The sequence below is a fragment of the Anas platyrhynchos genome, chromosome 1 (genome assembly GCF_047663525.1).
Source record: "Anas platyrhynchos isolate ZD024472 breed Pekin duck chromosome 1, IASCAAS_PekinDuck_T2T, whole genome shotgun sequence".
Taxonomy (NCBI): Eukaryota; Metazoa; Chordata; class Aves; order Anseriformes; family Anatidae; genus Anas; species Anas platyrhynchos.
Window position 1 is genome coordinate 186,012,255 of NC_092587.1, and position 26,705 is coordinate 186,038,959.

Here is a 26,705-nt window from a genome sequence, read left to right on the forward strand (position 1 = left end):
TCCTAGGAGGGTGGCAGCCGGCTTCCCTCACCTCCCATATGCTCTCTGAGGGGTGCTACCTGCTCCTGCCCAGATGCTTTGCACGGTCCCTGCATGTTTTATGCAATATTTTCATTTTCACACTGTTACAACACGCAGCACCACAGAACTTCAGGGAGGTGGCGGCGTCACCGTCCCTGGGGGTGCTCAAGGAGAGGTTGGACGTGGTGCTTGGGGACATGCGGGTGACATTGGTGGTCGAGGGGTGCTTGGAACTGATCATTTTGGAGGTCTTGTCCAATCTTAATATTAAACAACCGGGCGGGGGCCGCTGTGGCACCGCCACCGCCGCCCCCTCAGCAGCGCCCGCCCCCCCCCTCCCTCCCTCCCATCCCCTCACAGGCGCGCGCGCACGCGGCGGGGCGCACCTGCGCAGGCGCGCGCGCACGAGGCCAGCTCCCCCCCCCCTCCGCCCCCTCCCCTCCGAAAACCCTTGCGCGCTCGCGCAAGGCTTCAGTTGGGGGGGGGGGGGGGCGCGCGCGCACCTGCGCCCTCCCTCGGCCCCCTGCGCCTCAGCCGGGCGAGCGCGGCCGGGCGCCGCTGGCGACCCTCGGCTTCTCCTCCTCCTCCTCCTCCTCCTCCTCCTCCTCCTCCGGGATAACGCAGGTGACCGCCGCCGGGCTGTGTGGGGAGGGGGGGCCGTGGTGGTGTCAGAGCCGTGCCCCTTCGGTACCTGCGCGGAGTTTTTTGGGGGAGTTTGCTGAGGAAAAATACCTCCCCCCCCCCCCCCCCCCCCGCCATCCCCATCCCCGGGCGGGGTTCTCACAGGGGGTCGGTGAAGGAGCCCCCCCCCCCCTCCTTTGGGCTGCGGAATAACGGGTTTACACCCTCAAATTGGGGTGTGATTGTACGTTTTTTTTCCTTAAATCTGTGTATTTGTTTTTTTTTTAACCCCTTTTATGGGCTCTCAGCTTTCTGTCCTGTGCCTGTTCCCCTCTGCAGGTGAAGGGAATTGCCCTGAGGATCCCTCAGGGTGTCGGCCCCTTGGCGGATAATCTCAGGCGGTTTTCAGGGTTTTCTCCCTCTTTTTTTTTTTTCCTCGCTTATTTTTTAATTGTCACATTTACGTAACAAGTGCCTGCCCCGCACGTTAGGTTGGTGTCGCCTGTCTCTGGGGCGTTGCATGCTCTCGGGGTGCTGTCTCCAGTGCTGTGTGTCTGAACATTAAAAAAAAAAAAAATGTCTTTCTGTTGAAGAAGACAGGGGTTAAAATGAATGAAGATCTGAAGGTTAATTTGAGCTGGCTGCCTCAGGACCATGTAGAAGCCAGCTCCCCCGAGAATGCCTCAGCTGCAGGCTCCTCCCTGGTTCCTGTCGTAGACCCAGAGCCAGAGCTCTTGGTAAACCCCTGGGACATTGTCTTGTGCACTTCAGGGACCCTCATCTCCTGCGAAAATGCCGTTGTGGTCCTTATCATTTTCCATAACCCCAGTCTCCGCGCCCCCATGTTCCTCCTGATAGGCAGCCTGGCGCTCGCAGATCTCTTAGCGGGAATTGGACTGATCATCAATTTCGTTTTCGCGTACCTGCTGCAATCAGAAGCTACGAAACTGGTTACGATTGGACTGATTGTTGCCTCTTTCTCAGCATCTGTCGGCAGCTTGCTGGCCATTACTGTCGATCGTTACCTCTCCCTGTATTACGCTTTGACTTACAATTCGGAGAGGACTGTCACTTTTACCTATGTCATGCTTATATTGCTCTGGGGAGCATCTATCTGTATTGGACTGCTGCCTGTAATGGGCTGGAACTGCCTCAGAGATGAATCCACCTGCAGTGTTATCAGACCGCTCACTAAAAATAACGCGGCTGTCCTTTCGGTCTCTTTCTTGCTTATGTTTGCCCTCATGCTGCAGCTCTACATTCAGATCTGTAAAATCGTGATGCGCCATGCCCATCAGATTGCCTTGCAACACCATTTCCTGGCCACTTCCCACTATGTGACCACCCGAAAAGGAGTGTCTACTTTGGCCATTATTTTGGGGACTTTTGCTGCTTGCTGGATGCCTTTTACACTCTATTCTCTAATAGCAGATTACACCTATCCTTCTATATACACCTATGCCACCCTCCTGCCAGCTACCTACAATTCCATCATCAATCCTGTAATATATGCTTTTAGAAACCAGGAGATCCAGAAAGCGCTTTGGCTCATCTGTTGTGGCTGTATTCCTTCCAACCTGTCCCAGAGAGCAAGATCGCCCAGTGATGTCTGACTGGCAGCCAGGAGCACGCTGCTTAACACGTTACTTCCCAGACATTCTTGCGACACTGTCTTTGGTTTAGATGCATTCATTAACTGGTGTGTGATGGGCTCGTATAAAAACCACAGAATGTGCTGACCTCTGTGTAAACAGCAAACCCCAGAGACCAAAATGAATCAAGCGGTTTAAGAGAGATCTCCAAAATCAAAATAATCAGTGTTCTTACAGATTTATAATGTTGCTCAGGGTCTTTTGTTATGAATATATAATCCAGACTTTGCCACGTTTGCCATAATTTTACATTAAGTTTGCTAATTAAATATAGATTGAAACAGCATACCTCATCTGAAATTGTTTATGTGATTGAGTTCAGCCATACTGCACGTTACAGTCTGTTGTCAGGGTATTTTTTCCCTCATTTTTTTCTCACTAAAGCAGAAGGAAAAAAAAAAAAAAAAGAAAACACATGTCCTGTTACCACAAACCCAAACGTATATCATCAGAATACTCTTCAAAATAATGGCCAATTGTACTGGTTTATATGGTATGTGTTGTAATAATCTCAGTGCAGCAAATTTGCTCTAAGTGAGGAAGTACTTGTATGGCTTTTACTTTATGTCTCAGCATGAATTAGCTCAATCGTTATTTTTGAAGAGTTACCTGCCCTCTACTGAGTTCTGGCTGGATGTTGAAACAGAAGATATGCTTTGTCTCCCTATTCAAAAGCCAGGCTTCTGTTTTCACTTAGATGTGGGGCATCAGAGCTCATTATATTATTAATTTTAAAAGAATTCAGTGGGGAGTTTCAAAATTGATGAAACAATATGGCCTCTTTCGGCTGTGCATTTGTAATAGAGGCAACGCTTCCAAGCTTCTTGGACAAGTTTGCCTTTTAATAAGGAAATATCAAATAAAATCACTTACAAATTACTTGCAACATGTATTTAGTTCATTTCTGCATGAAATGGTTCCCCCGAAGTTTGTTATCAAGTCAAAACTATTTGCACTTACTACACTTGTTTTTTGCTCTTCTGCTATAATTTGAAATACAGAAGTTGATAAATTCTCAGAGCATATCTGGTCCGTAATTGTATGCAACCAGAACTGCAACATGAAACGACGTTTTCTCCTTCTCTGGCAGTTTCATCCATTACAGATTGTGATTCTGTGCACTGTATGCATGGCAGTTCACTTCGTTATAGGACGATAGTTCTGGTCTCAAAAGCTTCCTCTCATGGTTAAATTTAAAACTGCTTCTAACCTTTTACTGAAGCCACATTAGAATGCAATAGGAATAAAATGTTGTTTTCTAATCTGAAGACTTGATTGTCAGAGAGAAAACCTTCCTGGGCGATTTCTTCATGAAATTTAAGGCTACTGTCAGTGCATGGGAGCCCATGGCACCGCTTCCACTGGCGTTCATGGGAGCTCGCTGTGGCCATGCCCTGGCATCAGCAGGAGGTTACACTCCCTTGAATGTCAAAGTCAGTGTACTGTGGTGTTGCTTCAGTATCTTCCATTACGGTTTAAAAAAAAAAATCTCAAGTGTAAAAATAGCAATATTTACAGTTCAATTAAGAAAAAAATGCCTGTATAGTATAGATTGTAGAGACAACTGTGTTGCTGGTCTGGATTTTTCCAAATGGAATCTGTCCTTCTCACATGGGTGTTTGGGTGACTGTAGCTTTTTGTGGCAGAGTTTCTGTGATGTTAGGAATCATATGCTATACACAAAGCTGAATCTCAAATGTGAATGAATTGTCTGTAAACGAGGCTCTGTAGAGGTTTTATGAGCAATAACTAATTTAAGTTGCAATGCTGGGTTCAAATTCCATTATCTACTTGATTCAACCTTCCTGATATTTGGCTCTTACTTTGTAATCTGATTAGTTCAATAATTGCATGGCATGGTCTAGTAGAGCTGTGAGCGTGCAGCTCCCTTGGCTTCGCTGCAATTTACAGATGCTCAGCACAGTTAGACTGTGGCCCCTACTCTGCGTAGGATATTGGTGTTCTTTATCTACTTCCGAATGCTAATGAAACTCTAGTCGTTGCCAAGTCCCTGTTTTGCTACGGATTTTTGTATAAGAAATAATCACTTCATAAATATCCATGCTCTGTATGCGTGCAGTTTTGCAAGTATGCAAAGTACTGGGAATAAATGGCAGCAAAAGTCATGAACTGAATAATGTAGAGAGGCAGAATAATGTGGAGTGGCACTTTTTAAATAACAAATGAGGTGTGTTGAAGTCGTGCAAGGTCTAGCCCCCTCTTTTTGTTTTTTTCTCTTTCTTTTTGTAATTGTTCACCTCTATCAAATTGCCAAGCAGTGTTATGAGGATGAGCAGCTACAACTGCGACCATAATTCAGTCCCGAGGGCAACTGTTCAGCTGCTTATGAAGACCTGTTCTCATCTTGGATCACCTCGCAGGCACTAGTGTTCTTCTCTCTTCTACCTGGGTGGTAGGCAAACCAGAAAAAGCATGGAGGGAATGATGTTGTCCCCTCTTTAATGCTGGTTCACCTAATGTCCTTGTCATCTTCCTCATTCCACAGGCTGCCCAACTCCACGGAGGCTCTCCAGAGTGCTGGGGCAGCCGACCTTATCCGTGTACCAGAGCAGAGAGGTTTGTAATTGGAAGCTCCTCTCCTGAGGAGCAGTCAGAGTCAAACAGAGGAGAGCAGGATTAATTATAGAAGTCACACACGACTGGCTCGTAGGGATGGGATTTGCCCTCATTTGATGAGTAGCGCGTGTTTTGCCTTTCATTGCAAACAGGTGAGAAGCGTGGTTTTGCCTCCCGAGCTACTGCTGTGACCACTGAGGATGTTGGCTCTTCTGAGTTAAACATCTCAGTGCTCTTACCTCAGAGCACGTAGGCCTCGCCTCTTTATGGTGAGGCGCCAGTGTCCATCCACAATCCTTCTGAAACTGGCAGAAATCTGGGCAGCGTGCAGGAATCTGTCATTTCATGGCCCCACTTAACAGCACCTGTGCGTAAGGCCATTGTAGAACTCAGAATGCTATGTGCAGTGAAGTATCTTAATCATAGTGACAAAAGATTTTTTTAATGAATGAGTAACTCGGTTTAAAGATTTAAAGTTCATTTTAATTTATTGGCATACTTGACCTTAAGTTAAATAACAGGTTTGTGTCTTGATGGGCAAAATTTACTGCAGTCATTTTTTGTCGCCCGTTCAACCTCAAAGCTTAGGGAAAGGTTTATTTTAATTGTCTTTTTTTAACCATTTCTCCTAACAGTAAGAATTTCAGCAATAAGGAAAGAATGTTTTTTAATATAACAGCAATAAAATCCTCCATGTTGCAGGTAGTATAAACTGCTGAGTAAACTCAGAGCAATAGAAAGGAAGCAATATATTCTTTAGGCAAAAAAAAATAATAATAGTAATTTTAATAAGGACTTAAGCAGAAGTCTTCCTTTGTTAAGCAGTTGCTATAGGACTGATGTGGGACATTATTTCTGGTTGGCTTGTGCCACAGAGTTACTGGATAGGATTACTCAGCAATAACTGTTTACCTTAGGTTTTGGATGCTGAATTCATGCTGTTTGCTAGAGAAAGCAATGTACTGCAGTAGGGATTTGTACTCTTTCAGCATCGGGCATTTAGTTCTACAGCAGTCTCTTGATAAATTAATTGTTTAGGATTTCTGGTTGTTACTAATACTGAGAATACCCAAATCCAAGATGCCCATCGAGATGGATGTGATAACTGGTGCTAGCCCCTTCTGAAGCCAGCTTGGTTTTTAAAAGAACAAGGTTATGATACCATTGAAGAAACCCCCTACCGATACCTGGATGTTTGGAAGCGAGATGAAAGGCCTGCTGCAGTCGCTGGGTCTTCCTAGCAAGGATGCTCCACAATACAAGCAATTGTATCCATCCTTTGCGTTCCTTGGCCAGCCTCGAAATATCCTGGAGTCTCTGAAGCCCCTCCATAGTCATCAGTGAGCCTTGGCTTAGGCCCGCTGCTGTTTCATCCCCAAAGAGTTTCTGTTCTATTGCCTCATTTTCTTAGGGGTCACATAGCTTTTAAAAAGAAGATAGCTGTGGATTCATTTCTCAAAAGCTCTGAGCAACCTGCAGTGTGAGTGAGGGTTGGGATAAAACAGCCTCACTAAAAATGAGGCCCCGACAGATAACTGCACACTCGGTATTTTTAAATTCAGTGTTCTGCAATGTTCAGAGCCTTATTTTCAAAATGCTGGCCCTGACTTTGATGCAGAGAAAGTATGGTCTGCTTCTCTATGTGCAATAAAGAAAGAAATCTATTTAAGAAACACCAGCTCTTCAGCCACCTCTGGGGTACTGAATGGTTCTCTGTCCTTCAAACAGAAACTAACTCGGGCAAATGTCTTGAAAATCCCAAGTGCCCACGAGTCAGCGTACAAGCTTTTGCAGCAAAAGTCGAGGGACTGCCATGGTTCCAGTACAAAGCAGTTTGACACAACAGCTCTGTTGTAAGAGGGCACAGGGGCAGGATATCTGCACACCAGCTGAGACAGATCGAGCCCTAGGTGTATAGGGACAGCACCAGAAATAGGTGAACAGCATTTCCTTGAAGAAGGCTGTATCGGGTGCACTCCCTCTGAATACAGATCCTGTAGGGCAGGAATTAAAGAACATTTAAAGAGAGTGCTGCTGGCCAGCTGTCGTGGAGGTGGTGTCAGTGGTTGGGGGCGGGTTGGGGAGTTCAGCCAGACTTGTAAAAGGATTCATTAAGGTTAATGTTAAATATCTACATGCAGTTTTATCACATCTGTTTGGGAGAAGGTCTGAGCATCATCTTGATGTTTTAGCTGGCTGCCTTTTGGAGCTGCCCATTCTAGAACACGTGGCTGCTCCGATGCATGCATTAAATGCAGGAAGGAATCTGTCCTTTATGCATTTACCTAAAGCAGCAAACAGCTACTTGCAGTCAGGACTGTTTGCCACTACAAAGCATCCGTTTCATGATACGCAGGAAGCCACCTTAAGAAAAGAGCTTGATAACTTCAGTGATAAGCTTTGAAAAACAGAATTTTGAGATAACTTATTGCACGCTGTAAATTAAGTCCTAATAGAGTGGGTCCTTGCATGCTAGGGAGAAGCCCTGTAACTTGCCTGATGTTAGGCAGCAGGGTTTCCCAAAATCATGTGAAATTTGGTGCTTAGAACTAAGAGGCTGCTGCAGATAAATGTGTTACTGTAATTGGGAGGCACAGTTTTAAATAATATTTGAATGTTCTGATTTTTTTACATTTTTTGAATGCTGTTACATAAAACAGTGGTTTATCCTCTCTTTCAGTGCCACATTTAGTTTGGCTTAGTGGAAGTCCAGAGATGTGCAGTGCAGTGACAGTAAGACTTCTCAATCTCTGCTTATGAAGAGGAAACCAAAAGGAAGGGTCGTGCTTTATACGTACTAAGGTAAAAATAGTATGGGGAAGATAACTGAGGCATGCTCATGTCCCCCTGTCGCTCGGTAAAAGAGTGATGGGATGCCCAGCAAACTTGAAAGGCTGCTTGAGACCAGGAATTTGCAGATCCTTTTAATGGGCACGGATCTGGGTGTACCTCAAGGATGTCTGCTTTCATGTTAAGTAGATAATGACAGACGAGGGGAAGCAAGCCTTAATGGCTTGGGGACTCAGCCAAGAGCTTGGTGCTTGAGCTCGGATAGGAAGGATGTTTGAATGAAGGCATCCCCTGTGAGAGGGTTGTTTTGAGCTGTGCATTTTGAGCCTTCCATGGCACACACGGAGCACCTGGACGATGCCCTGGAGCTGCCGCTGTTGCGGGGCACAGGGCAGCAGTGCCCGTGTCCTTGAGGCTGGTGCTGGTGCTGTTGTTGTTGGATGGTGTCCAGAGAACAGAAAGGAGGAAATGCAATCACAAGTGAGCTGCTCCTCCCTTGAAAACAACAACCTCATGTGTTTTATTTGGATTATTATAGTCTGTCAAGGCCCTGCTCGAAATCAGAGGATTTTTGTGGATAAATATTGAAAATATTAAAGTAGAGCCGAGAGCTGATTATCTCGCAGTAAGTCATTGTCTATTCCTTTTCTTCTGAGGACCAGCTGGGCCCATAACTTCACAGTCCCTGTTTCTTTGCAAACAATGTGCCTTTGCACTAAAAATGCCTGCAATGAGGTTTAGTCACAAAGTTATTGTGGGTCTTGCAAGCCAGACAAAAAGAAGAAACAATTGTGTATTTTATTGCTATACAGACCTCTTCTGGAAGAGTTCTGAATGTAGGTTAGATGAAACCGTGTTACGGTTAGCTAGTGCCTCGCTGCTGTGATGCTGAGTAATTCCGTGCCATCGGAAGGATAGGGGGAGAGTTTCTAGGGGAGGTTTTGCAAATGGGTAGAGAGTAAATTTCATATTTTGAAATCAGAGGTCGGTTAAACCTGCCATCCCAAATGCCTTGAGTTGCCTTTTGAGGGAATTTTCCTCACCTCCTCAGACGTTTTATTTTGCATTCTGCATATATGAAGGCATTTACAAACCCTTGCTGAAGAGCTGAGTATTTAATTGGACAAGACAGTATTAGGGGTTTCCCCCCAGGTTGGGAGGAGACTTTTCTGTGCCTGGAGTACTTAGGGACATTTCCTGCACATTTAAGGGCTTCCTCAAATTGATAGTGTAGAGGTGTAGAGTAATCCAACTGATGGCCATGGGGTTACTTTTTTTTTTTTTTTTTTTTTTTTTTTCCCAGCAGTAAGATGTCTGGCACAGTCCTTTTTGTTTCAAGAACCTGCCTCTTATTTTCTCCCATAAACATGGTGCTGCATTCTTAGGTAAAGTCCTGTATGGGAAAGTTTTAATAGATTTCTATTCAGAAGAGCCTTTAAAAAACAAACAAAGAAAGCATTAAAATAAATTCTTAGCTCTGTGCAAGCTTCACAAATAGATTTCTTAACTAATAACATTTAGAGAATGTTTGTTAACCCCATAATTTTACAGTTTGCTGTAACTCTCTCAAATACATCATCAGGACTTTATCTCACTGAATACCTTTGTGCGTTTGCTTTACCATGGAAATATACCTGATTCACTTTCAGGGGAAAAAAGTGACCAAACTGTCACTGTTTTCTTTATAATGGTGATTTATTTTTTTTTCCCTCAAACCATTTGATCCCAAACATACGATGTCCTGTGATGTCTGAGCCCAGACCTGGTCCTGGTTTCTCAAGATAAAAACAAGTCAGTACTAACTACGCGTGCTGAAAACTCTGTGCTACAAAGATTTACCTTAGAAAATGGAGGGGCCTTCCACTTTTAAGGAACAGACTCCAACAAACTAGGCTTTTGGTGGTGTTTGTTTGTTGAATACCACCAGGCAGCACTGCTGTGCTGGGCGGGTGACGGAGCCCTGGCACAGGCTGCCCAGAGAGGCTGTGGGGTCTCCTCCTTGGGGAGCTCCAAAAGCCGCCTGGACGTGGGCCTGGGCAGCCTGCTCTGGGTGTCCCTGCTTGGGCAGGGGGGGCACCAGGGACCTCCAGGGGCCCTGCCAGCCTCAGCCCTTCTGTGTGGTTGTGTGTGAATTCCTGTGTCTTTAATTTGGATGTGTCCTACTGCAACTGTGATTGCAGGTATGTTCTGTGTGGCCACATCTGGGACAGAATACAAGAGGGATATTTATCACTAAAACAAGCCTGTAGAGCAGTTAGATGTTCCTACTTACCGCTGTTTCCTGTTTTCTCTCCCTCTGACTTTCACAGATGCTTTGGAAACAGGACTGCTCAGATCACGAGTCTAATGTGCCACACAGTCACATGGCACAGGTGTGCATTTTGCACAGACTGATGCTAACCTGCAGGATATTGCAGTAACTAAAACTTCTTTCACCTTTATTTTTAAAGGATACAGCAAATGAACATTTCTCATAGGGGCATTCCAGGAAAGGCACTACAGAGCCACAGAAGGGCTGAGGCTGGCAGGGCCCCTGGAGGCCCCTGGTGCCCCCCTGCCCAAGCAGGGACACCCAGAGCAGGCTGCCCAGGCCCACGTCCAGGCGGCTTTTGGAGCTCCCCAAGGAGGAGACCCCACAGCCTCTCTGGGCAGCCTGTGCCAGGGCTCCGTCACCCGCCCAGCACAGCAGTGCTGCCTGGTGCTCAGAGGGAGCCTCCTGGGTGCCCGGCTGTGCCCATGGCCTCCTGTCCTGGCACTGGGCACCACTGAGCAGAGCCTGGCTCCAGCCTCTCTGCACCCTCCCGTCAGGGATTTAGGGACACGGATGAGATCCCCCTGAGCCTCCTCTTCTCCAGGCTGAGCAGCCCCAGCTCTCCCAGCCTCTGCTCATAGGATCCATAAGAGTTGGATCCAAGGTGTGGAGCTCTTAATGCATTGGTTACTTTTGGTCCTCAAAGAAGTTTCCTCTTACTGCAGCATTTGCTAAGATGAAACACAGCAAAAATAATAGGGAATTCAGCCTCCTCTGCTTTCAGGGAAGAGGTATTTCATAGTATACAAGTGAAAGCAGCGTGAGCTGGCCCTCTGAAAACAAGAGATACCCATGTCCCTTTGTGTCCTGTGGAGCTCAGGGAGTTGTGCTCCATCTGTGGGCTTTTGCTTTGCTGCTCCTTGGTTTCTCTCTGACAGCATCCTCCCTCCATACACAAGCAGCGTTCAGTCCACCTTGTGGTGCCTCTGCCCCGGGGAGCCCACGAGAAAAGAGCATGGGGTGAGGATTTCTAGCAGTGCTAATCACAGCCTGGTTTTGGAATAAGCTCAGTTCTCAGCAGAGACCTTTCTAAAGACGAGATATAAAATAGCCTTCTTCAATGACATTTCAACCAAATTTCATCTCTTTTGCATTGGAAGCGGAGGCTGCCCTTACCCAGGAGGAGGGGAGGAGCTCGCTGTTGGGAATTAGCATGCTCCAGCACGCAGATTGTTACCCAGCAGCTGTCCCAGAGCAGAGGGGCTGAACGTGTGTTAGTCTGCTCCTGAACTCAGGCTGCTCCCACCAGTATAGGAGTGTACAGGAGCAAGATGTGGTTTTCCAGGATTTGGAAACAGCTTCAAAAATGCGGAATGGGTATTGCAGCTGAAGAGGCAGGTAAATGGGTTACATACACAGCAAAGTATTCCTGCAGTCCCTAGGGCCACTTGCCTGTGCTGAAATGTGTTTTCCATCGGAGCTGATAGCAGCTCTATGCATGTATAGAGGAGGAGAACATGGGCTCTTCTAGGAGATGGGCACCCTTCTTTTGTCATTATTTCTAGAAGTAGCCACATCAGCCATCTATCCAATTTCTATGCCTACATCTTTTTACTCTGAGGCTAAAATCTACAGTCACGTTGTACTTTGGTCTCAGCTTCGTTGTCACAGCCCAAACCTACAAAAGTTGATCTTAAATGTGTTTACAAATAAAAAGAAATCTCGTAGAATAAAACGTTATAACTGTGCCTCTGGAGAAAAAAAAAAAAAAAAAAAAAAGCTTTAAAACTCAGTATTTAACTCCAGGCCATGAAATTTAGAATACTCTGGCTGGTAGAAGCACTCATAATTTCCTAGACATACTAACTAGACCCCTACTTTCTTTCTGTTGCCAAATGCAATTAAAAATAACCTCTGGTTTACCATGCTCATCTATGATTTTTTCAGAGAGAGCTGTTCCTAGGAAACATTGTGCAATGCACGTGAACTCCTGATACTACTGACTGCAGTGTGGTTCCATCTGGAATTCCGCAAGCTTTAGCAAAAGCAGCTGCACGGTGCTAGTTTGCACTCCCCACGTCCCATTAGGAGCCAGGCGGCTTTAAACCAGTGAGTTGAATTCTGCATGTTGTGCTTTTCGTATGAGAACCAATTACTGGTTTAGTAAATAGGGGCCTGTGGTTATTTCTTATACTGTTTAGGTTTTTCCATTTAACTGTGGTTGAAGTTTGAACCATAGCTTGCCAGTGTATCAAGTGATTTTAAAGGGAAGCGAAACATCTTCGCCTCAGTTTCCCTTAGGATTAAAGCTTTGGATTGCAACTACAGAGCTTCTTGTTGTATACAAGATAGTCATTTAATGCACTTTATTTAAAAAAGGCACAAATTATTTTGTTTATAAAATGTTACAATTGCACTATGCTGTAAGAATCGGTTAATAAACTGTACAGTTTTGTAGTCAACATTGTAAGTGTTTAGTCATAAATGATTGAAACGATTACATGTTTCAATTAAATGTTAATTTTATATGTGGTATATGTAACTATAAATAAATTTTCCTTTATATAAAAAAAAAGAATGGTTGTCCATTTCATTGAATTTCACATTCTATTTCAAATAAAAAAACAGTATTCTCACTAAAAATATAAAAATTACATATGTTCTAGAGCAAAAGATGGCAGTAGCTACTAACTAAACTTGGGGGATTAAATTCAGATGTGCAAATATCAGCTGAACTTCTGTAATTCCACTAACACCGCAGAAGGAAATACCAGGCGCTATGGCTTTCTACAAAATGTCTGAAAGAATAGCTAACAGGAATTCTTGAATGTAGACTTGTAAATGAAAGCCAGAGTGTCTAAGTCTACCTTTATTTATCCAAATTAATTTACTTCTACTGCACTTCTTTTCTGACCCACTGCCATTTATTTTCGTTGCATATGCTCAATTTTGTGGAAAAAGATCAGCTGCCATGCGCAAGAGGATCTGCAGTGGATCTTGCTAAAGATTCCTTCTTTTTTTTTAGTTTAAATTTTGTCCTGATCTTCCTGTTAAGTAACTGCAAATCAGATACGGGATCAGAGTTCTGTGTTTCCAGTCTGACTCTTACAGGCAGGCCAAAAGAAAAGGGTGAAGTGTCTCATTTTTCAAAACAAATTTATATATACAAGTGATCTGAATGATTTTCTTGAATACCTAACTTGTTTTCCAGGCACATAAATTGATGAAAAGAGCCACATCTCTAACTTTAAAGCTGGCTAGTCCTTATTGTAGTCACTGAAAATGTGGCTTCTGAACCTGCCTAGAGGTTGGCAGATAACCAGGTAAGTGATGGAGCGAGGCTGCTTCCCTTATACGAGGCAGGGCTGCAGTGCTGCAGCTCAGCACTCTCCTCTGCCTCCACATCTGGAGAAGACCTTGGTGATGTTCACTTCCACCAGACACAGCTGGCCTCTCCACATCACATCACACACAGGCACTAACGGCTTTCTCTAGAGAGGAAGAAATCAGTACGATGGAGCGGAGCAGGGGACAAACAGGGGCATGCCCAAGTTATCTTTCTGCAGTTAAACTACAGCCAAAACAGCATGATGGCAATCAGTAGGTATTTAACAAATGGTTTTAAGTTAACATGACCACAACTACACGATGTAGACCCTTAGGATCTACCAGCCATTCTATCTGCTAACCTGGAAAATTAATAAAAATCAATGGGGAAAAAAAACAAGAGGGAGGAGAAAGAAATGTTTCACCTAACAGAAAAGCCACAACGTGTCATAAAACATGTTCCAATAGATATGAAAATCAATAGACAGTGGAGTGGAGGTACCACACCCACTGTTGTCAAATGTATTCCATAAGGGTAAAGGCTCAGTTCATTAAAATTTTGTTCTGCTTTGCACATTTTCTCTCTCGTTGCTGACAGAGACAACAGGAAGAAGAAAAAAGGCAGAGATTCAACATGCAAGTATCAAATGCTCTGCAATAATGACTGTTTATTCAAACTCAGCACCCTTGGAAGAGAAGAGAAGAGAAGCCATAATATTTCAATGAGGTTTAGCATCAGGAGAGGTAGTGCTGTAAAGATGAATTCTACTTCCAATTAAAGGAGCAGCTAAAATGTTGAATTGGTGGCAGGCAGCTCAGAGACTCTTCCTAGATCCCCAATAAGGTACACAAAATAAATGTATTCTTCCTCTCAAAAAAAGACTCTCAAAAAGAGTGTGAGATTAGACAAGAGGTTATGAAGGCTGTTAGAAACAAAATATGCAAAGTGAAGACCTCTGACTAGTTAAATGGATAGCCATAATAAGGCTAATCCTAAAAGACTTTGAAGAGCAGCCTGCCAAAGCATAAAGAAACCTCTGATAAAAACTGTCACAAGCAGGAAGCTTGCCCAGACAATCTGTGGATACGGTAAGGGCTTTACAAAAAATAGACAGTCACAAAAAAAAAGCTGTGGAGGAAAGTAAAATGAATTATTTGCATTGGCGTTGTGTTTTTTTCTTCTAAAAGGGATTTAGGAATCCACACGCTGGACACTTTATTTGCAGAGGGAAGAAGCTGAGGAGTTGTCTGCTGGGGTGGAGAATGAGGTGGGACAAACAAGTGGTGGAAAAGATGGCGAAGCAGGAAAACGGACAAAAAACATTCACATCACATCACCAGGGCTGTCTGAGGGTCTTTATCAGGATCTTAAAGCAGGACAACAAACCCAACCTGTCCTGACCACACCACGTGTGTTTAACTTCTCTTTTCTCAAGAGGGCCAGGAACGAGCGGGGTGTTTGCCCTGGCTGGCAGGGGAGCAGCAGGGATGGATGGATTGAGTGTCTTGGCATCAAGAGGTTGGTGCCTCTTCCAAACCTGACAGCACTGGCATCGTCCTAGTGGCTTCTTAGCAGGCTCAAATGGAAATATCATTAGGAGGGCAAAGTGGCTGACCAAATCAATAAATCAAACTGTACACAGCTGCCAAATCTTAATGGTACTCAGCCAGACCTGTAAAGGGTTCCCTATTAAATTGGTGGAAGTATTCATGGTGTTACAGAACTGGTGGATATCCTGGCTGCGTTTTTACAGATAACGTCCTCCTCCTCACAGAGTGATCCAGCAGCATCACAGGCTAAGGAAACAGAGCGTTATTAAGAGGGTTTTGGATTAACTGGGAATTGAAAATGTTGGCAATGCGTAGACCACCCAGTAGCCACAACTCTGTGCCCCCTTTCCAAACAGATAGCATTCTGTGCACTCCAGTTGGACAGCAGATACCTTTGTCAGCTGTGTCTGCAATTAAGCAGAGGGAAACAGATGAACTTTTAATAATGGATATGCAACAGAAAACTTTTGTGGCCAGTAGTAAACAGCATATTTGCAGGGATAAAATAATTGAAAGCTATCTGTCAGGCACATGAAGTAATTGCCCTGCTGTAGTGAGCAAAATAGAGTTTCATTGGGTTCAGTAGGGGAGATGAAAGCGCAGTGTTAGAGTTTGGTTCAAGGAGACTCAGCTGCAGCAGTGCAGGTGCCTGTGCCTGTTCTTGCATTCTCTGAAGTGCCTGTAGGTCACATCGGAGACGAGTCGCTGGGTTAGGTGGACATTTGGGCTAAGTAGAGCGTATCTCCCCTTCTTACCAAACTGTCAATTCTCTTACTAAATCATCTCACTAAATTGCTGTGAATGGCAGGAGACCAGAGAGTGTCTACAACCTCACCAGTGTCGTGTAGCCAGAATCCTTGATGTCTATCCAAAGTGTAAGGCCCGTGCAGTTAATGGGTATTCTACCCTCATCACTGAAAATTGCATAGAAATAGCACTGATCTGGTATAAATGACAAAAACAATTCCATTTGCAGATACTCAGGCTTTCAAAAAACCCCAAATCATTTATACCTTTTAAAGTTATTTTGAAAGGATCCACGATTATATAATATGGATCGAAATAAATTTCTTTTTAGAATTGCTTGTAAAAACAAGCCAATTCCCTTCCCCCTGCCCCCCCCCCCCCTTTTTTTTTTATTGAAAATACGGTCCTCTTAAATGCTTCCTGATTTGTTACTTTTTGCATTCGTCTGACCTGGGATGCGATTGGAGCAAACGCAGTGCTGTAGAGCACGTAACAGCCAACACTTGGTTGTTAGACACAGGTCAGCTCTGACCCGAGCATCTTCAGCTTGCTGACTTTACCGGGCTTTTATTCTTTCATGCCTGCTAAAGTGTTTCATTCCTTTATTCTGTGCTAATTGTAATGATTGCCTTCCAACTCAGAGGATCCTTTATCTGGCAACAAAAGCGATTTTACTGTACCAGGACACTGACTTCCACATCAGAGGCATGGTGAACTGGTTTCATCCGTATTTTTTTATCATGATGTATGAGGTCTAAATGATGCTTGTCAGAGCCCAAATAAGTACGTTTTTAAGACGCAGTAAGTTTGCCATCATCATTTTGAGCTGTCAAGCTCAAAAACATCCTCTTATGATTTCCAGGACAAGGCTCATCACACTCCTAATCGTTCAGCTTACAGCAGGGGGGATGCAGAAAGATGCAGAGGGTGGCGAGTTAGGGTAGGAGAGCCCTGCCTGCTCTCCCTGGGCTCTTTGCTCTGGAGAGGAGGAGCAAGGGCGAGTTCCCACCTCGCTCCCACCGACCAAGAGGCAGGGAAGTCTGCTGGAGAGGAGGATCAGGTCCTGCACACCCTTCTGGCCCACTGCTGCCTCTGTTTCTCTGCAGATGTGGTTCAGTTTGCTGCTTGGCACGGCAGCATGTGCTGCACCACGCCAGGGCCACGCAGCAGCAGCTCATCTCTCCCTTGATGCCTTGGCTGCTTCCGCAGCCTGGTTTCTTGCTGAAATGGACTCCAGGATTTATTGTCGGTGCTGGCTTCCCAACCCCTTCAGCCAGCTTTCAGTGAGAAGTAATAAAGCAGATGGTTTTTTGTTGTGGCGGTTGAGGATTGTTTCTTAGTTTTAATTAAGCAGCGTATTTTCAGTCCCCGGGGTGCTGAGGCTGGTTCTGTGGTTTGTTTTTTTGTGTGTTTTTTTCTTTTCTTTTAGGAAGAAGTCACAGAAAAATGTCGTGACTCCTTAGTGCTCAGTCCCTTTCATTCATCAGGCTCTTTCCGGCCACTGTAAGTCGAGCCACAGCTTTACCAAAATGCAGCCACCCTTGCCAGCAGCTGCTCCTGGCTAAGGCCACCACAATTTACACAGGACAGCTCAGGCTGGCCCAGCACCCCTCTGTGCATTCGCTAAATTGGGTCTTTTCTGTGAGATGAGGAGGCCGGAGAGTGGTCCCAGGGTGCTGATTGCTGCTGGCACAGGTCCTGGGCAGAGGGGCTGATCTTTGCCGTGTGATAGCAGCTGGTGAGCAGCTGCAGGAATAGCCACCGGCCTGTCCAGGATATATTCACTGCTCGAGCTCCTCTGGTGCATCTCCTGGAGAGAAAAGCCACCCGGGTAGATGGGCACATGCCCTAAACCTGGCTCATCCCATGGACACAGCAGAGCCACAGCAGCTGTTTGATCTCCAGCTCATGTCAGCTCAGTGTTTTCTTTGCATTTTGCTCCTAATTTCTCTTACGAGGCAATGTTGTATTCCTCTCCAGAGATGAGACAAAGCATTCATCAGACAGTAGTTCCCCCTCTTCTGTTTAGCATTTTTCTGCTTCTGCTTGATTCTGTTATTCTGTTTTAATGAGCATCATTACAGCACACATCTGTCTCCAGAGATCTGAGCGGCGGAATCTCCATCTTTTCCGCTGCTGTGCAAAGCGATGCGACACTTCATTCTAGTCGAGTTAAAAACAGAACAAAATGCCGCTCCCTTTCCCTTTCAATCATCTCACCTTCAGCAGTGATTTGCAAAACGACTGTTGCTTTTTCCTCCGCTTAGAAGTTATTTTTTACACCATTTAAATGACAGCTTAATCGTGTGATAAAGGACTTCCCCAAGCGCAGGTCTTTTCCGTGTGTCAAAATATCTGTGGATTTCATATTTAACAGCAGACAGAGCTGTGCTGCGGCAGTAGGTGAAGCTTCCCTGATATCATATCGCTGCGGAGAGCACTTCCTTCTGGAAAGCTGCTCTGAGATAAAAGTCAGCAGGGCGCTGATGCCCACGGTGGGAACCAGCAGGAAAAATCCTGAACAGCAGCAAAGTGCCTCGAAGGATGTCAGCACACATGGAAAGGTAAGGCCGTACGCAGAATAATTCGGGCCATTTATGATAAAGTGTTGTTTTCAGAGATAAAAAAAGCTTCGGCAAACACACGTAAAGCACTTCACAGCAGATGGCAACACGAACAGAAAGAGGTCGTGTCAAGCATGTAGGAAATACAAATACCTGCTGCTCTTCCTGCTCCTGCCCCAGTGCTTGCTGTGAGAAGGTGGCAGGTAAGACTAGCTCTGTTTGTGGGATAAATGCCCAAGAGAAATTAGCACAGTGAGTCTAACATCTTTTTAAAAGTGTTGAGCAATTTCCACTCCTGCAAAAGAGAGTTGTGTGGAAACTTGAAAACTTAAAGTTACCACGTTGAGCTTGCAGCCTGGCGTCAGCCTTCTGGTGAGGCAGAAGCAAATGTCGGTGTGAAAAAGAGCCAGGAGTGTGAAGGGCTTCCAGTGACAGCCCGTGGGGAAGATGCTTGGTGGGTTCTGTGGGGGTTTGGGGTCTGGGCACCACCTTCTGTCCTGTGCTGTGGATGTGCCTCCAGTCACAACCAGTGAAAATCGACCAGGAGATGCAGCAACTGTTAGCTAGTGCATCAGGTGAGAAGCATGTGGCTTACCTGACCCCTTAACTTACAGAAAGTTACAAAAAGGCTCATCTCCAGTAGGGTTTTGCCAGGTGCTTGCTAACACAGAAGAAGGACGGCTTCATTTTGCTCCCAGTGAAGACAGCCCAAGAGGCATTTTGCAACCAGCATCGATTGGTTCAACTGCAGCGGAGCTGATGTTTCCAGCAGAAAGGCCACTTACAGTTTTCTGAGTGAAAACCAAACCTTAAAACTCCACCTGAAAACCACCTAGCAGCTGTGCAGAGCCCTGCGACTGCCCCTGGGTTGCAGCAGCCAACTGTGTGAATCCGAACTAGGAACAAAATCCTGCCCAGGAGAGCGTACGGGTTTGCTGCTGACGGTAAAACCAGAAGCCTGATCTCAGGCTGGTTGTGGCTCAGAGGGATTTTGCTGCTGCTCACAGAGCAAGTAAGTAGAAGAGCAGGACTGTACCCAGGCGTGCACATCATCATGGCCAGGCTTTTAGGATGTGGTGTTTCAGAAATAAAGGGAGTAATGAGCCACGTATAATCTGAGAGCCTGTCCTCTCTTTGGTGAACGCTGTAAAAGGCTTCAGGAAACAACCTCCAGCTCTGCTTTCCCTCTGGTTCTCCGTCAGGAGCAGCCCCAGACAACATCTTCCCAGTGTACAACATCAAAATTAGCAGCAGGGAGGAGCTGAGGGGAAGCTTTTGCATTTCCATGAAAGGTATAGATCTCTGTGCTTTGTCCTGCAAAGTCTTTTTGACACCTGAATTCTGATCAGGCTGATCAAATCAACACATTGTGCTGCCTCTTTATGTTAAGCATTCATTTTACAAACAGGGGAGATTTAGATTGGGCATCAGGAAGAATTTCTTCATGTAGAGGGCAGTCAAGCATTGGAGTGGGCTGCCAGGGATGTGGTGGAGTCCCCACCCCTGGAGGTATTTGAGAGATGTGTGCATGTGGCACCAAGGGACGTAGATTAGTGGTGGGATTAGTAAATCACATTGATGGTTCGGCTTGATGATCTTGAAGGTCTTTTCCAACTGATTTTAAAAGAAAGAAAGAAAATCCCTGTGAACAGCAGCCCTGCCCTCCAGTGTACCCCCTCCTCCTCTCAAGTTGGTGTCATCTGCGAGCTTACATGGATCCTGTCCCACCATTCAGGTCAGATGAAAAGTCCTGGAATGAGAGGTGCCATGAGTGAGAGCTGGGAGGTGGCTTCATTGGTCTGTTCTCCCAGGTGCCTGGTGACAGGACGAGGGGGAACGGGCTAAAGTTGCGCCAGGGGAGTTTTAGGTTGGATGTTAGGAAGAACTTCTTTACCGAAAGGGTTGTTAGGCACTGGAACAGGCTGCCCAGGGGAGTGGTGGAGTCACCATCCCTGGAGGCCTTTAAAAGACGTTTAGATGTAGAGCTCAGTGACATGGTTTAGTGGGGACTGTTAGTGTTAGGTTAGAGGTTGGACTTGGTGATCTCAGAGGTCTCTTCCAACCTAGAAATTCTGTGATTTTGCCTTTTTTTTCCCCTTCAGCTGAGGTGACAATGAGCACTGAACATCATCACCCAGTCTGTTCTCATGCTTGTGAAAGTAAGTTTTTACATCAGGAGTCTGAAGAAGAATGCTTATGGACACTGGGAGGATTAAGAACACACATTATTTTTCTTATTCAAAGAGAGCTAAAAAGTGATACGAGTATAGCATATCAGAAATACCATTTGGAGAAAATTGGAGGTGTGAGAAGCCCGTGAGTCAATCAGAAAATGATGTAAGGTGAGCTCATGGATGGAAGCAGAAGCATGGTAGGTCCACTGCAACACACAGGTAGGTGAGCATGGGGTGACAGTCCCCAGGCAGTGGGGGTTCCTGTAGCTGCTGATGGGGTGGCTTGAGCCATGGGACTCAGTAGAGCAATAAATGGGTGTAAAATAAAACGAGCCTATAAAATGGTCTCTGCAGGTGACCAAAAAAAAACAAAAAAAAAGTTAACACTGGAGTGTCTCCCCAGCAGATGGACCAGAACAGGTAGAAAGATACCACTAGGAGTGTATCCTTTGAGAAACCAAATGGCTCACAGCCATTCAGCTCCAGCCCCACCTGCAGGCATACTTGCAGTCCTCAAGGCCAGATCATCTAAATCAGTCAAAGTAAGGTGCTGTGTCTGCAGGATGCTTGGCACAACGTACCCTGGTCCTCACCTTAGAATTGTAGATAACCTGTACTTAATGCAAATTTTAAAATTATCCATTAACCATGATTTACTAGTCCACTCGAAATCATTCAGGGGTCTCAGTCTATTTGGTTGGGACTGACCCATAACAGATTTAACATCTGGCTCTTTTATTCACAGTGCCAGACTGGAAAACGTCAGAGTATATCTAATTTAGTTAAAGGTGTTCTGTCCTTCTGTAACAGGCACAGGGAGAAGCGTGTACAATTTCTGGATGGTGTGGCTTTCCAGCTCCAGCACCACCAAAATGGCATCCTCAGAAACACTGAAGGCACAGGGGAATAAAAGACAAAAACAAAATCACCACCAACTCAAATCCTGCTAGTTCTAGTACTGATGAACAATTACTGATGTTTATCAAAAAAATAAAATCCTATGGCAGCCAATGTTTTGCTAAACTATTATATGTTCCCTAATGCTATTTTCCATGTGATCTCCAGCACCTCTGGCGTTTTATCTTTAAATATAATGCTGAAATAATAAAATAAAATAAAATACCGTGAGCCCACAGTTTTATAGAAATTCCCCCCTGCTCCAGTTTGACAGTACACAAAACGCCCAAGTAAGTGAAGGAGCACCCTGCTTTTCAGGGTCCCAGGTGACTGCATAAAACCCTTGCTGGGAGGCCTGTTCACAAACTACTTTTGCATCTGATTTTAGGGTTTTGTCCTGTTGAAAAGCGTCTTTGAAAGCTTCGGGCCTGCAACAATTGTTCCTGAGTTATGTTTTACATGAATTCTTTCACATTTACACACTCAAAACCACCTGATGGAGATCTCCACGTAAGCCACCAGGGCTGCTCGCCGCAGGCCCACCACCATCCCACCCAGCCAAGACCTGCTCATGCAAACCTCCTGCCTCCTCGTCACACACACTTTCTGGCCTCCCTGTCATTACACTTAATCAGAAGGCACCTTTGTTTGCTTGGCTTTCACTCTCCTGCCTGGTAATCTGAGTTTCAGAGCAAGTCTTGGGCCTTGGTGCACCTCATCTACCACAAGTATCTGACAGAGTGTCTGACACAGTCTGGCTGTGGCACAGCCAGAGCCAACAACTGAAGGAACACCCAGGAAGTCTACAAGATAGTTAAAAATTAACAAAAAAAGGAAAAATACCAAACACGTCACCTGTAAAGATGCGGGCCTGGGCTGCCAAAGGCCAGCAGACCAGCACCGTAACCAGGTGGCAAGCAGAGGCTCACCCTCTTGATGAGATACAGCACAGCTGGGGACGTGCAGTGGTTTCTGCCTCCTGACACCACTCACCAGCAGCAATATTTGCTCTTGCAACACTCAAGCTACGACTTCAGCTTATTGTCTTCTCTGTGTGAGGCTGAGGCCCGAATCTGATGCACGCTGGCTCTCTGGCACGGGCTGATGCTCAGTGCTCAGCTGGCCTCTCCTCTGCTGCCCCACCGTGCTCGCTGCTCTGGGCCCAGCCCACGTGCCTTGAGCAAACCAAATCGCTGAACCCCTCCCAGACTAAAGCCATGAGAAGTTGGTAGCAGTTGTGTCAGCTGCCTCCTTCCATCATGTATGGAGCAAAACAGATTTTTTAGAAATATTTAGCTTTTTGGTTGATGCTAAGAGGTTTTCAGGTCTTTACCGTCATGGTACAGACTACGTTGTACCATGTCAGGTTACTGCTGAATTCACTTCTGTTCATTTCTGTTCTTACGCCACGTTTTCATGACCAAAACTTCAGGTTTTCAGTGCTTACAAATGAAGAAACAGTTGTAGGAAAAGGGGACACTCTACTGAAAACTAACATGCCTGGGGAAAAAAAAATAAAAATAATAATAAAAAAAAAGACAAGTTTTGATGTGCATAAGGCTATTTTCATGTCCATTCTTAATTTTGACTGGAATTATTAAAACGACTGGTGGGTCAGGGCCAAGCAGCACATTGCTAGGAATGTGTCAAATACACGCTTCATGATAAGCATGTGTACAAGTGCTCATGCAGTGCCCAGCACTGTGCAGCCTCTCTCAACAGAGAAAATAGATTCACTAGATTTCGCTAGAAAAAAAAAAAAAAAAAAAGAAAAAAAAAAGATTTCACTAGAAGCTAATGAAAATGCAGCAAAGCGAGTGCACTCCTGACAGCATCAGATCCTAAGAAAGATTTCTTTGCTGGGAAGATAATGGGAAGAGAATGATGAAAAGAAGGCTGTTTGCTGCATTTTTGCCACCTGTTCACAGGAGGGGGGTTTTTGTGTGTGTTTTTTTTTTTTTTTTTTTTTTTGCTTTTTTGGTTTAGTTCACTTCAAAAAACTGCAGTCATCTGGCAGAGCTGAAATGCAAACACAAATTAAAATGTCAGCCCCCGAATTTGTTTTGGCTGGATATCTGCAGAGATGGGATGATACGATAATTGTACAATTCAGACTCCGGGCGCTTCAATAGAATTATCTGCGGGCAAAATGAAATAAATCGCCTTGAAAGAAATCATTCATTGCAGTAACTAATTAAATGGGCTGCATCTTCAAAAAAAAAAAAAAAAAAAGAAAAAAATAAAGGTATCCGAATCCCTCTCCTGTTCTTTAAAGCATCAATCTGTTTAGTGGAATTTGCTGTATCAGAAGCTTTCTTTCCTATTTTATTTGCCTAGATAGGGCACAACCGAAGGAATCAAAGGGCTTCCCCACAGCAGCATGAGAAATGGGGAAAGAAGGAATGCTGAGGAGATACGGCCTTTAAATGCCGCAGTGGAGAACAGAAGCAGTAGCCTGCCTGCACAGGTGTCTGCTGGATGAGCAGAAGCTGTGTTATGGATGGTTACAAACCAGGCTGGCTCAACGCTGATTTCTATCCCCCAAGAGATTCTGTAGGGAAAAGCTTAGTCCAGAAGCGTCGTAATTTTGAGTAATCCTCTTGCAAATCATTGTAGGGACTCTGAAAAAAAAAATGTAATTTTTCAAGATGTTAAGTCAGGCTGCCTGAAGAACCTTCCAAAATGCCCTCCCAAGGGACCTGTGGTCACCTTCCCTCTGGACTGACACCTGGAGAAGGGGGCTCTGGGCCCCAGGACCCGTCCCAGAAGGGCTCTGGGTGCCACCCCAAGGCGTGGCGATGATTTGCCTACGAGGCCCATGCCTGTCCTTTGGGTCTCTGCATGCTCCAGGTATCTCCACTTTGTACCAGCAGGCCTCGTGTCAGCCCTCCAAGCTCCCCAGAGCCATTCCCATCTGCAGGCCCCTGCCCAACCATCCCCATCCCCTCCCTGCGGCCAGCCCGACCTCTCCCATCGCACAGAATCACAGAATCACAGAATTTCTAGGCTGGAAGAGACCTCAAGATCATCGAGTCCAACCTCTGACCTAACGCTAACAGTCCCCACTAAACCATATCCCTAAGCTCTACATCTAAACGTCTTTTAAAGACCTCCAGGGATGGCACCACGCACCTTTCCTCCTCCCTCCACCTCCTTCTGCCCTCTGGCACCTGCTGCTTCTTCTTGCATCTCCCTAAGTCCCTCAGATTTAAGACAGACCCAAGTTGTGCAAAACTGATTAAAACCAGAGGAAAAAAATGATGTCTAGAGCCCAAATAAAGTTCCTCGTGGCACTAATGACTGCATTTATTGTGCAGAGGGACAGAGAGGGGAGAAAAGAGGTGAAATAGCAAGGCTGAGACTTGCAGCACAGGGTGCGGGGACCCAGCCAAGGTGCTGGCGTGCCGCGCTCACCGCGCTGCTCCCGTGACTCACCACAAGCTGCTCAGCACGCAGCTTTATGTGCCTCCCGTGGGTGTGCAGTCAGTGCTAATCGCGTTTCGTGTTGTGACAAGCTCCTGGAAAGAGACATTGTTCTGATGGAAATGTTTTCTTTCGTTGTCACCTTTCCCTTCTATTCAAGATCAAAGCAGATCGCGGAGGAACAGAGCCGGGGGAAGCAGGTTGTTACGGGGCTCCCGCCAGCCCCAAGGAATGAACACCACAACCAAGACAGAGCAATTCCCTTCCCAGACACGGCGCAGACTGGTGCTGAGGTTACTCCCGGGACAGATCCAGAGCAGGAGGAGGCTGCACGGGGCACCACGCCACACGCATGCACTGACAGCACGGAGCGTGCCGAGATGACTTGCTGCAGTCCGAACCCACTCCCTGCCTTGTGTCCTTGCAGCACAAAAATTAACATAGCAAATCTCTCTGCTCATGGGTGGCCTTTTAAATATGAAATTTCCCAGACTGCTGTTCAGGTAACAAAGCTGCCTGCTAATTATCCCTCAAATTCAGGCTAGACTGCAGCGTTCATCTTTTTTTTTTTTATTTTTCTGTGGTTATACGGCTCTTGGCATCGCAAGCTTCTGGCCATAACCTCAAATGCTAATAAAATGGAAATGTCTGCAACCCATTTATTGTTCTGAAAGAACAAAAACCCCATCTGGAAACTGCAGATCTATCAAGTTTATTAAGAAAGGCAAAACTGATCCTTTTTATGTTATTAGCACTATTGGCTTGTAATCTCCTGATGCAGTTTAGACATTACGGAGTTTCAGATTTAATATTCTGCCCAGAGGATGATATAAAAGCCGCTATTGATTTTCATTCCCCGTAAGCAGGCTTCATCTCTATGTAAATTAAAGATTCTATAACATATTTCATGTTATGGATTTGTTGTCACTCAAGCCCTGATCTATTCGTACAGCAGCAGGCTGACAGCTTCCAGACAATAACACGCCTCATGAAACCTGGTCCCACCTTCGAGTATTAACACCTGTGGGTTTGGATACACCATCAGGTTTCCTGAGGAAAATTGTGGGTGGACTTTATTTTATTTTATTATGAAAGAACGAGTGGTGTACTTAGCGGTGCTGCAAAAAGCATCAGTCACCCTTATTTCAGGGAAGTGATCCCCCTTTTTCACTGGAGGGGGACAGCAGAAGGTGCCAACATCTTCCAGCTACCAACTTCTCACATCCTTCCAGCAACTGGAGAAGTTCCAGAGTAGTGAGAGCAAGAGAAGCAGCACTATAAATGCGCTAGGATCTTTCACACGAAGCAAATCCCAAATCCCAGCTAGCTGGCTTCTCCCCTAACAGTGTGTGGTCAGGAACACGGGTGAGGGTGCTTCCTACAGGCTCTTCCCGTGGAGACCGGGAAGCCTTTGCTTTGTCCTCCTCATAATGGTGGTGGAGACAGTGACAGGACCCACGGCTGGCATTAGGAGCTCTGTGAGCATGGCAAAATCCTCAGCGCTTCTCCCAAACCAGGCTGGGGAGGGACCACCAAGGTCGTCTGTGCTGGGCATTTTAGGCTCTGGTATGGACATCAGAAGTCTGATGGTGAAACCTGCTGCACAAATGCAGTCTGCACAACTAATTTGTGGGGAAAAAAAAAAAAAAAAGAAACTGAAACCTTACCAAGTTACACGGGAACATTTACTCTGTGACTGTGCAGTAGAATTAAATACAGGCTTTAAGAGTTTGGGGAGCAGTGAGCTGTGTGAATCTCCATCTCTTGGCTGGGTTCTCATGTGGCTAAATCTTAATTAGAAGAAACTCCTCGGCTTGCCCCTTTTGTCCACTGGAGGTCAGCATCTTTCTACAGAAATACCGCTCCTCTTCTCTGGTGTCAAGGTTTGCAGGGGACAGAAGCATCACAGCAGCACCCAGTTCTGACACCAGATTTTGAGGCTCCTGGTGCAATGCGATGAAGGCAGAAGCCTGGTGCGGGTCCATCACGCTCAAGGGGAAGATCTCCACTCACACTTCCCTTCTCCATCAAGCTAAGGATTGAATATCCTGACGCAAAGAAGTGAATGAAGCCCACATTCATCATTTTCCCAGGTGCTGGGCAGGCTCCA

At 45.6% G+C, this 26,705-nt stretch overlaps 1 protein-coding gene across 7 annotated transcripts; it reads left to right on the forward strand.

Moving 5' to 3' along the window:
• The first annotated feature begins 456 nt into the window (after positions 1–456).
• On the forward strand, positions 457–12,489 carry GPR12 (G protein-coupled receptor 12). 7 transcript variants are annotated; one of them, XR_011806479.1, is made up of 4 exons: positions 457–645; positions 4,801–5,023; positions 7,552–7,673; positions 11,860–12,489. XR_011806479.1 is itself a non-coding variant. In XM_027469529.3 (2 exons), exon 2 carries the CDS (start codon positions 1,251–1,253, stop codon positions 2,253–2,255), a length of 1,005 nt encoding a protein of 334 aa, XP_027325330.1. In that variant the 5' UTR covers positions 458–645; positions 1,236–1,250; the 3' UTR covers positions 2,256–3,180. The 7 variants fall into 7 exon arrangements, 2 of the variants coding, with proteins under 2 accessions (XP_027325330.1, XP_027325346.1); XR_011806480.1 differs by having other exon boundaries at positions 464–645; positions 4,801–4,871; positions 11,860–12,483; XR_011806481.1 differs by lacking the exons at positions 4,801–5,023; positions 11,860–12,489 and adding an exon at positions 11,073–11,701.
• Positions 12,490–26,705: the final 14,216 nt, after the last annotated feature.

Excerpts from the sequence above, each read along its gene's own strand:
- GPR12 (XM_027469529.3), top strand. The coding sequence starts at position 1,251 with ATGAATGAAGATCTGAAGGTTAATTTGAGCTGGCTGCCTCAGGACCAT.